This window comes from Rhinoderma darwinii, chromosome 1, assembly GCF_050947455.1.
Source record: "Rhinoderma darwinii isolate aRhiDar2 chromosome 1, aRhiDar2.hap1, whole genome shotgun sequence".
NCBI classification, from domain to species: domain Eukaryota; kingdom Metazoa; phylum Chordata; class Amphibia; order Anura; family Rhinodermatidae; genus Rhinoderma; species Rhinoderma darwinii.
In genome coordinates this window covers 282,448,716-282,460,819 of record NC_134687.1, presented here as the reverse complement: position 1 = coordinate 282,460,819, position 12,104 = coordinate 282,448,716, and the positions used below count along the sequence as shown (strand labels likewise).

General features: G+C 42.4%; 1 protein-coding gene across 1 annotated transcript in view; it reads left to right on the top strand.

The window, feature by feature from the left end:
• The window catches only part of ELL (elongation factor for RNA polymerase II), a 110,630-nt gene that overhangs the window by 37,714 nt on the left and 60,812 nt on the right, over window positions 1–12,104 (top strand). Inside the window, exon 2 of the mRNA XM_075864498.1 lies at window positions 9,552–9,599. Coding sequence (XP_075720613.1) covers window positions 9,552–9,599 — 48 coding nt within the window. The remainder of the gene's footprint in view (window positions 1–9,551; window positions 9,600–12,104) is intronic.

Below are 12,104 nucleotides of genomic sequence, written 5' to 3'. Positions count from 1 at the left end.
AACTACAGCAAATTAGCATATAGAGAGCCAGTACAACAGTGGGCCATATCTCTGGAACGGGGGGGAGGGGTTCAAGAAAAAAAAAAGTGCTGGAATCCGGGAGACCGCGCTTTTTAGGTCCGTTAACCAGTTCACCTTATATGACTTAGCGACCAGTCCTTTTTAGGTAAGTAAAAAAACAAAAACTTATGTAAATGATTTCAAGTTCTAAATCTTTCCATTCCTTTGACGATTCAGCCAAGGAACTGAAAGCAGTATCTACATACACTGAAGTCTGAGTAGATGGTGTATCCATAGACTCTCTGTATGGAGGAGTGTGTGTAAACCCCCATTCCTTACAACAATGGTCCTGGTGTCTTAGTGGACTGGCAAGTGAATTAGAAAGTTCAGCCTCATTGTACTTTTGTGACTACTATATGTATGTTAGCTGAAAGTTCTTCTAATGTTCTGCCACAATTCCTGTAACATTTTCATCTAGAATTTATTAAGCTCTCATTGGAAAGCACAGCTCTGGTGTGAACCAGTGGACTGGCGTTTATTTTCCTGTTCTGTGGTGTAGACAGTCCGTCTTTAGGCCACGTCTCCAGACAACAATAATGAGAGGATTTTCTACACAACCAAAACAGTCATTAGACTATTCTGAGGCAGCATTTGAGATGGACTTTATTTTTATTTCCACTTGGCAGCATATTCTCCATCAGGTTGTACAGGTAATCTTTTTAGACTACTGAGCGTTTTCAATTGCAGCAGACTATTTGATCCTTTTATGCTTTGTAGACCCTAAAGATTGTAAAAGTGCAAAGTTAGTAATAAAACAAACAAAGAAACACACTCTTTTTCGCGCTCTCTTGGCAGGCATCCAAAAGCGGATCCTTTTTTAGATAATTATAAATTGTGGTTTTTGTGTGCATTGGATCCCTCTAATAGGGCATCTGGGCAGAGGTCATCAGTTGTTGTCAGAAGTTTTAAAGGGGCTGTCTACTTTGGACAAACTGTTTTTGTCAGCAGGGTCCTCTGACAATAAGATGATCACAGTATGTCCTGCTGCTGCGACCACCAGTGATCAGCTGTAATCTGTTGGAAACCCAGCAGCAAGTATTGAATTCCTCAGCAACCCCACAGAAAAATAATGCATTGCATGGTGCACACTGAATTCATGGACTTAGGCCTCATGCACACGAATGTATTTGTTTCCTCCCGTAAATACTGGTGTAAATACGGGTCCTTGGTCACACGTATTTGACCCGTATTGCACCCGTATTTACGGGCACGTTTTCGCTGCAAAATTGCACTGCACTAATCGGCAGCCCTTCTCTCTATCAGTGCAGGATAGAGAGAAGGGACAGCCCTTTCCGTAGTAAAAGTAAAAGAAATTCATACTTACCCGGCCGTTGTCTTGGTGACGCGTCCCTCTTTCGACATCCAGCCCGACCTCCCTGGATGACGCGGCAGTCCATGTGACCGCTGCAGCCTGTGATTGGCTGCAGCCGTCACATGGGCTGAAACGTCATCCCAGGAGGCCGGACTGGAGGAAGAAGCAGGGAGTTCTGGGTAAGTATGAACTTATATATACTTTTTTTTTTACACGTTGATCTATATTGTGATCGGAAGTCACTCTCCAGGGTGCTGAAAGAGTTATTGCTGATCGTTTAATTCTTTCAGCATCCTGGACAGTGACTATTTACTGACGTTGCCTAGCAACGCTCCCGTAATTACGGGTGCACACACGTTGTCAGACTTCTATGGGCCTGCCCGTGCCGTAATTATGGCCTGAAATAGGACATGTTCTATATTTTTCAATGGCACGGGCACCTTCCCGTAAGCATTATTACGGCCTGTGATTACGGGCGTTTTTACGTTCATGTGCATGGGGCCTTACCTGGGTGCTTTTTTTTTTTTTTTAGAGTAACTACAGATCTTTCACCGCAGTCATTATTTCAGCGGAATTTTACAATAATTGGGATATGAGCCGAAGAAGCAGCCGCTCCAACTAATATATTCTTTGCAAGGTTGGGGGAAAATCCACATTCCCCTTCGTGGGCGATGTAAACCTATAATGTTGTAAAACAGACTATTCTGAAGGGTTTCTCTTCTCTACAAACTTCTGGAGCTCACATTTTTTTACGCCGTTGGGCCCCGTTTCCATGATCTTTCTGCTTTTATCGTGGCATGTAGCTTTCCTTCTTCTCAGCGGAGTCCTCATTCTGCATGCACTTAGTGACATCACTGACACATAAACTATGAGTAATTCTTTACAGCTAGTAGAGCGAAATTCCTAGAGCCTGATATGAATGGTCTGCTGTCAGAAGCTTGCCTCACTACACTGGAAGGTGAGGAATTCATGGAGATCTTCTGTGAGCACATCTGCATGACTAACTATCTGCCAGGAATTCTGATTCATTGCAAGTTCATAAAAAAATCTGCTTTTATGAGTTTCAGACAAAGAATATTCAAAGCCTTGTTTTATGAATGCTGGGACGCATTACATTCTGTCTAAATTTATATTGTATGGTCGTGCACATTGCAATGTATGGAACTTCTATATGAAATCACAGGATGTCAGTGGCATACTATTGGTCCAAGCTGACGGATATCTCATTGACTTCTTTTTCTCATAATCCCTTGTTTGTTGCCAGAGCTTTATGGTTAAGGTGTGATAATCCATTTAAATCCAAGAGTGTGCAGTTTTTTGGGTGGAATGTCTGCTGCGGAGAACGGCGGTTAAAAAAAAGAGCCTATACTTACCACGGTCTTCGTAGTCATGGCAACCCGTCTCTGGGCAGCCTGGCTGCTGCAGTCACATGGGATGAAACCTCATTGCAGGAGGCCGACCTGTACGTAGAAGTATAGAGATCTGGGGAAGTATAAAAAAAGAAATTCTGAGTTGTGATTTTTGCAGTGGAAAAGCTGCGATTCAGCCGCAATAATCACAACTGCTGTTTGTCGCAGATTTTGCCTCCGCATTGATTTCAATTGGGAAAACCTGCAACAGAAATCAGCAATTTCGAAGCGTAAATGGACACGCTGCGTTTTTTTTAACCGAAGGTCAATTTATGAACTTTTTTCAGCTTATTTTTTACGCAGCGTGAGGATAAGATTTGTGGAATGAGAGAGGGGAGGCGTGTGAGAAGTCTTGTTTGCCAATGTGTGAGGAGGTGATTGGCTTGGTAGAGAGGAGGTTATCATTGACCGGTATTCGAGAAGAAATGTAGGATGGAGCAGAATTGAATTGGGCTTTGTAGGTTAAGGTGAGGATGCAGGCAAAGGCTTAGGTTCCGTACATGGGTTCTGCCAGACCTTTCCGTCAGGGGAAGCCATGAACTAAAACCATAGCTTTCTGTTTACATTACCATTGATTTCAATGGTTTCCACTTGTCTACGTGCCATAAGGTTTCCGTTTTGTTTGGTGGAATTTATAGCGGAGTCTACTATGCTATTCAATTCGCCAAAAGAAACGGAAACCTTGCTGATGGGAGACAAACTGAAACCATTAGCAACGGAAGCATTACCATTGAAATCCATAGTAATGCAAACGGAAACCTATGGTTTCAGTTCATGGGTTCCCCTGACGTAAAGGTCTGGCGGAACCCATGAACGGAACCCTGACGCAGATGTGAACTAAGCCTTTGCCTAGTCAAACAGCAGTTACTCCTCACCTACAAAGCCCTATTCAATTCTATTCATACAAAGTATGGGAGCACAGCCCGTAAAATGCAAAAGAACGCTCATGTTCCGGTCGTGTGCATATGGGGCCTTACCTGGTTTTTAATGTCACAATAACATTTTGGATTTAGATACTTTGCAAAGATGGAATGTATTACACATGTAAACATACATCCGCTATGCACTTTTGCTCGAATGCTTTACCACTAGTAAGCAGATTTGTTTTTGTTTAACCCCTTTTAGGTATAAGTTCATGTGATGGAGCACCAGTTGTTTTACATTGTAAAGTGACTTGTATGTTCTTATTTCATTCTCCCGGTCCTCAGGGTACTTTAGGGTTTGACGTGTCACGCTTTTACCAGGAACATACAAAGAAGCCATAGTGTAATTTTCTTCCCCCTCTCTCTAGAGTGTTTCACTTCCTGAAACTGTCACAACACTGGTGCCGATTACCTCCCACCACTTCTGACTAAAGTAATGGCTTTCAGTAAATCTTTCTAGGGCTATCTCAGCAGGTGGCTTTGTAAGCAGATGGCCCCTGAAATGGTCTCCCGGGGAAATCCCATGTTCCGTGTCAGAGACTTCACCACCGCACTTCCAAAACCTGTATCAACCAGCATATTGTCTCTATTCTTATACTGGTTAGGACTGTGTACAATAAAACTAATGCATCGCTGCAATCATGTGTAGGTCAAGGGTCATGTACTACTAAAAAAAAAACATAGATAACGTATTTTCTGTTCTTTTTTTTATTTATTTTTTATAATTGAGCTGAGCTTTTGTAAAAGTGATGATCCATTTGTTTTGTGGATGTAGTGCCGATTTGTTCAGTTAGGCCCCATGCACACGAACGTGTTTTTGCGTCCGCAATTCCCCCGAAAATCCACGGGAGAATTGCGGACGCATTCATTTCTATGGGCCCATACACACTATCCGTGTTTTCACGGGTCCCCGCATGTCGGCAAATCCGTGCTGCACAAACTCAGGACATGTCTTATTACGGCCCGCAAATTTGATGCGGACATGCCCATAGAAGTCAATGGCCTCCGTGTGTCAACCGCAGTTTGCGGATTTGCGGAAGTGTTGCTAGGCGACGACCGGGAATGAGTTCTGTCGTCATCCTGTTTTACCTAGGCTTTTTTTTTTTTAATCCGCATTTTGCGGATTACATACGGATGAACTGCGGAGGACATTTCCCGGAACACGGTCCTGGAATTTGCGGAACAGAAAACCACTACGGTCGTGTGCATGAGGCCTTAGACAAATAGATGAAAACCAGACAGAAAACGAAAACATTTTTTTTGCCTATAGCAACCAATCAGAACATTTCATCATTTTGAATCCCCCTGACACCTAACCTACATGGCCTGTTTTTTTCTTTTGGATTGTTTTTAAATAAATGAATGTTTTTAATTAAATGAGATCTGCTATGAATGGGGGAAAATGAAGGCTTTATGTAATGGCCTTGTTTTTTTTTTTTTTCCTTTTTAGGAGATTTTAATAAATGGGTTGTCTAGTTTGGAAAGTCCATTTTCATATACTATACTAGAGCATTCGTTCTCGTGGAGACAACCCCTTTTCCAAAAGGAGCCGGCTGATCGCTGTGGGTCTGCCCCCCCCCCCCAGCGATCGGGGCAAGCTCCGTTCAGCTGCACATGTCTCCTGCTGGAGAGATGTGCCATTACATGGCGGCCATTCAATTAAAAGACCATTAATGTAATGCAAGGATGTATCGTGTCCGCCTGAGCGTTTTTGGACCCCCCCCCCCCCTCTGTAACATCCATATGTCTTAATAGGGCATATGGACAGGTGTTGTCATGATGGGACAATTCCTTTAACCCCTATCCGCACCAGGACGTAACTGTACGTCGTTGCAGGAAGTTACTTCCCGCACGAGGACGTACAGTTACTGAGTTAATCCCGGTGCACACTGTCGGCGACAGTGTGCACCGGGAACCAGGAGGTCAGCTGTCGCCGACAGCTGACACTCCCCTCTTGCCGGCCAGCGGTCCTTTGCCGCTGATTTCGGCGCATTAACCCCTTAAATTCGGCGATCGGGTGCAATCGCCGAATTTTAGGGGTTTCTAACATATCGGCAGACCCCCGTCCGAAATCGCGGGGTCTGCCGATAGTTAGTATGGCAAACGGAAGCCAAACAATGGCTTCCGGGTCTGCCATGGACAGAAGCCCATCAGGACCAACCTTCGGCTGGTCCTGATAGGCTTCCTGTCAGAGTGACAGAAAGTCACTGTGCCGTTCCCGATGCACACTGTCGGCGACAGTGTGCATCGGGAACTTGGAGATCAGCTGTCCCCGACAGCTGACACTCTCTAGTGTTGCCGATCAGCGGCTCATCGCCGCTGATTTCGGCAATTAACCCGTTACATGCGGGGCTCGATTGCGATCTCCGCATGTAGCGGGTTTGTAGCGCATCAGCAGCCCCCATGCAATCGTGGGGGCTTCTGATGCTTGTGATGGCACCCGGGGGCCAGACAACGGCCCCCAGGTCTGCCATGTATGTCAGCCTATGAGGATTAGCCTCTGCTGATCCTCGTAGACCAACTGTCAGAGTGACTGTGACGTCACACTGACAGTTGGAATACATTACACTACCTAGGTAGTATAATGTATTCTAGCAGCGATCAGAGCTGCAGGTCAAAAAAAGAAAGTGTAAAAAGTAAAAAAAAAAGTTAATAAACAAAAATATAAAGTGTAAAAAGTAAAAAAAAGTTAATAAAAATGTTTTATAAAAGTGTAAAAATAAAAGGTTTTGTTTTCCTATAATAAGTCATTTATTATAGGGAAAAAATGAAAACGTTAAAAAAAAGTACACATATTTGGTATCGCCGCGTTCGTAACGACCCAATCTATGAAACTATAATGTTAATTTTTCCGCACGGTGAACGCCGCAAACAAAATAAACTGAAAACGGTCAGCATCGCTATTTTTTGGTCACCACCCCTCCCAAGATATAGAATAAAAAGTGATCAAAAAGTTGCATTTACCCCAAAATGGTACCAATGAAAACTACAACCCGTCCCGCAAAAAACAAGACCTCCCACAGCTTTTTTGACGAAAAAATAAAAAAGTTACGGCTCAGAATAGCGTGTCCCAGAAAATAAATTATTTTATAGAAACTTCATTTTATTGTGCAAACGCTGCAAAACTTAAAAAAAACTATACACATATGGTATCGGCGTAATCGTACCGACCGGCAGAATAAATTAAAACGTAATTTATTGCGCACGGTGAACGCTGTAATAAATAAAGAATTTAAAGCGCCAAAATCGCTGTTTTTTGGTCACCCTAGCTCTAAAAAAGATCCTGAGGGGCCAAAATGCTCACTATACCCCTAGAAAAATTCCTTGAGGGGTGTAGATTCCAAAATAGGGTGACTTTTGGGGGGTTTCCACTGTTTTGGTCCCTCCGGGGCGTTGCAAACCCGACATGGCACTGAAAACCAATCCAGCAAAATCTGCTTCAAAAAATCCAAAAGGCGCTCCCTCCCTTCTGAGCCCTGCTGTGGGTCCAAACATCAGTTTACGACCACATATGGGGTATTGCCGTAATCGGGAGAAATTGCTTTACAAATGTTGGGTGGCTTTTTCTCCTTTATTCCTTGTAAAAATGAAAAAATTCTATGTTTCCACAGAAAAATAGGTGATTTTCATCTTCACAGACTAATTCCACTAAAGTCTGCAAAAAAACTGTGGGGTCAAAATGCTAACTATACCCCTAGAAAAATGCCTTGAGGGGTGTAGTTTCCAAAATGGGGTCACTTTGGGGGGGTTTCGGCTGTTTAGGTACCACAAGACCTCCTCAAACCTGACATGGTGCCTAAAATATATTCCTAAAAAAAGGAGGCCCCGAAATCCACTAGGTGCTCCTTTGCTTCTGAAGCCTGTGTTTCAGTCCATTACCATACTAGGGCCACATGTTGGATATTTCTAAAATCTGCAGAATCTGGGCAATAAATATTGAGTTGCGTTTCTCTGGTAAAACCTTCTGTGTTACAGATTTTTTTTTATTACAAATGAATTTCGGCAAAAAAAATGAAATTTGTAAATTTCACCTCTACTTTGCCTTAATTCCTGTGAAACGCCTAAAGGGTTAAAATATTTTCTGAATGTGGTTTTGAATACCTTGAGGGGTACAGTTTTCAAAATGGGGTGATTTATGGGGACTTTCTAATATATAAGGCCCTCAAAGCAACTTCAGAACTGAACTGGTCCCTGAAAAAATAGCCTTTTGAAATTTTATTGAAAATATGAGAAATTGCTGCTAAAGTTCTAAGCCTCGTAACGTCCTCGAAAAATAAAAGTACGTGAAAAAAAATGATGCAAACATAAAGTAGACATATAGGAAATGGTAACTAGTAACTATTTTGTGTGGTATTACTATCTGTTTCACAAGCAAATACATTTAAGTTTAGAAAAATGCAAATTTTTGCAAATTTTTGCTAAAATTTGAAGTTTTTCACAAATAAATATTGAATTTATCGACCAAATTTTTTCACTAACATAAAGTACAATATGTCACGAGAAAACAATCTCAGAATCGCTTGGATAGGTAAAAGCATTCCGGAGTTATTACCACATAAAGTGACACATGTCAGATTTGAAAAAATAGGCTGTGTCCTGAAGGCCAAAACAGGCTGTGTCCTAAAGGGGTTAATAAAGAGCGTTTCTGTTCAGGATCCTCCTCTCTTGGCAAGAGTGTAGAGTAGTTATAAAGAGTTTCTTTTGGTCTGGTGGACCTGTCCTGCGTTACAAAGACAATCCATGGATTTAAGTGGGCTCTGTGTAATGCTTAATTTCCCCTGTTGTGGCGCTGTAGAGAAATTTAACAGATTTCTCCACAGATTATAGCTGATCGCTCGGGGTCCCAGCAACAGTTTCTCAATGGACCCTTCCATGGGATTGTGCAAAGCAGAGGACCGCTTTTAAGAAATAAAAGCTTTATATAAATTGCGTTGCTTGCCATTATTTCCTTTGGAAATAAAGTACTTCATGATTCATCCGATGGTCTTTACTGTTTAATTTTCTCTATTTAAACCGTAGGAACACATAACTAAACTGTCGTATTTCTGTTTTTGTAGACACGTTATTAAATTATAAAATTCTGACTGACTACTGCCCCCCACCAGGTAGAGCTTAGTCTCTGTTCACATCGGTATCGTGGCTTTAGTTTATAAAGAAAGCCACGACTGCCAGAGCCATCGTATGATGGATACCAAGGCACCATTGACTTTTAATGGGGTCAGTAATGGTTCTATCGGGTTGTTCTTTATTTTGACAGGAAGAATATAGCTGCATGCCGTACCTTTCCTCTTGTTAAATCTGACCGCCAAACCGCCTCCGACACAAATATGAACAGAGCCTTACGAAATACTCTTTTATTTATTTGGTGATGCTTTTATATGGTCATCAGACATCCGTTCCAATCATCAATGAAGGTCACAATCTAGAATGAAAAGGAGATTTATCAAAACTGGTGCTAAGGAAAAGTAGAGTAGTTACCTATAACAACCAATCAGATTTCAGCTTTCATCAAAGGGTCTCTCGAGAATGAAAAATGTAATCTAATTAGTTATGGGCAACTACTCCACTTTTCCTTTGCACCAGTTTTGATAAATCTCCCTCAATCTGTGTATAGGCTAGGGCAATTTTCATAGGAAGTCGAATAACCGTTCAGTATGTTTTTGGAGTGTGGAAGAACATAAAAACTCTGTGCAGATGTTTCCCTTATTCAGGCTTGAACTCAGGATCCCAGTGCTGCAATACTGACCACCGTGCTGCGTAAACGGCAATAGAGCGATTTTAAATTGCATGGAGCTCATTGGTTATTTCTTTATAGTGCTAGTAAATATCTACCTTTTTGTCTTTTAGGACTCCATAAGTTCAAAGCCAGCAATTCGATTTCAAGGTAACCAAGGGGTAAGAATTTTTCTGTCTTTGTTTTTTCTTTGATACACTAAGGCCTTGTTCACAAAGATCAGATTTTGCATGTATTTTTTTATTTTTTTTGCCAAAACCAAGTACAAAAACCCAAATAGAAAAATATGAAAGAAGGTCTATTAAGGGGTTATCCGGGACTAGTGGGCAAGCGATAGACAAATCAGTTGTCCCAGGAATATGTAATGTGAAAGGAGATCAGCGGTGCCCAGAGATCAAATCTCAAATAAGGCCTATCTAATGCCACATGCATATGACCGTAAAAATCGTCCATAATTGCGGACCGTAATTATGGTCCGCAATTACGGACCCATGTACTTCTATTGACCACGGATACCTTCCCGAGTGTCCGGGCCGTAGACGTGTACCGCAAAGTATGGTACATGTCTGTTCTTTTGCTTTTTACGGGCCGTGCTCCCATACTTTGTATGGGAGCACGGGCCGAAAATGTGAGTGACTATCCGCGGCCGCCAGTGGCTGGCTGTGCCAGTAATCGCGGGGCCGTGAATCACACTACCTTATTTTCATCCATCTGTAAATAGTGCCTCCGTAATTACGGATCCGCAATAAGAAGAAACCCACAAGTGATCTGAAACATCTTCAAACCTGGCGTCGCCTAGCAACGCTTCCGTAATTACAGACGGCTACGGGTGCACATTTGTAGCCGTCCGTAATTACGGAAGTGCCCATAGACTTCTATGGGGAGTCCGTGCCGTAATTACGGACAAGAATAGGACATTTTCTATAATTTTATGGATCATTTCTGCGGAACGTATACTCCTCCGTAAAAATACGGAACGGTGTGCATAGCCCATAAAAAATGTATGGGTACGTAATCGCAGTCTGTGATTACAGATCAAAAATACGGTCGTGTGCATGGGGCCTCAGTGTGGAGAACATGTTGCTCAAATCTGACCATAAATTCAAAAAGGACACACTCTTTTCCACTGGAACTCATCATACCCATATTTATAAGGAAACCCCTATAAACCATAGAAAGGTAAGGGGCGCCTGTTATAAGGTGCAAGTTACTGTACCTTGCAAGAGTATTTTCCACGCCTTTTTTTTTTTTTTTTCCTGTTTTTTTTTTTTTTTTTGCATTACAACCTTTAAAGGGGTTTTCCCATCGTGGACATTTATGACATCCTCAGGATATGCTATAAATGTCCGATAGATGTGGGTCCCATCTCTGGGACCCGCACCTATCTCTAGAGTGGGGCCCCCTAAAACCCATTCCACCTTGCTCGGCTACCGCTGCTTCCTGATGAGGTGGTTGGGAGTTATGAAAACCGCTCTGAGCTACATTGTTTCCGTAACTCTCGTAGAAGTGAATGGGAGCTATGGAAACAGCGTAGCACGGCAAATTACGCTGTTTCCGTAGCTCCTGAGTTCAGGAAACCGCGTAGCTTGCCATGCTACGCTGTTTTCGTAACAGTGATCTCGGGTGTTTCCTTAACTCTCGACCAGCTCGTTAGGAAGTGGCCAGGAGGCAGTGTAAGCCGAGCAAAGTAGAACAGGGTTTAGGAGCCCCCGTTCTTTATATAGGTGTGGGTTCCAAAGGTGGGACTCCTCTACCGGAAGATGGGAAATTTAAAATTGAATTGAAATAGATTTTTTTTGGGTGGTTTGTACCATTTGATTTACACAGCAATGCCTACGACTTTTAAAGTGCAAATTATTTTTTTACTATGACCCAAACAATAATAAAGACAAAAAAATGAAAAACTTTACTATGCATAAGTATTCACCCTCTGAAAGTCAATACTTTGTGGAGCCACAATTACAGATACAAGTCTCTTGGGGTATCTGTCTCTATTAGCCCAGCACATCTAGACACTGGGGTATTTGCCTAAATTCTTCCAGGAAAAAGTTCTGGGTTCCCATGTAGCGTGAAAGCTGCAGAACTTCCGCAACAGAATTCGGTGCTGAAATTCCGTAGCATTTGCCATAGCAGCAAAGCGGATGACATACATAAAATCTCATCCCCACACTGCGGGGGGAAAAAACAGAGCGTAAACGTTAATAAATGGACTTGTGGTGCGGAAATTAAATCCGCAGAATTTCAATCTTTGCTGCTTTTTTTTTTTTTGCTTTTTTTTTTTTTTTTTTTGCGGGTTTCCCCCATTGAATTTAATGGGGATGCAAAACCTGCAACAGAAAGCCCAGTGTTTTGACTTTTGCGGCAAAAATCGCGACTACGGAAAATAAAAAAGAAATCATACTTACCCTGAACGCCCTCCTCCTCGTACTGTTGGTTCCAGGTCGAATACGCTGCGTGGTTTTTATGCAGCGTATCGTCCTGTGGGAACCCGGCCTAACTCCTTCAAGTTAGATGGATTGTGTTGTGTACAGCTGTCTTCAAGTCATGCCACAGATTCTCAATACATTTAAATCTTTCCCCTTAAACCTCTCCAGTGAAGCTTTAGCGCAGGGTCTTTAGTGTCATTGTCCTGCTGGAAGGTGAACCTCTGTACTGGTCTCCTATGT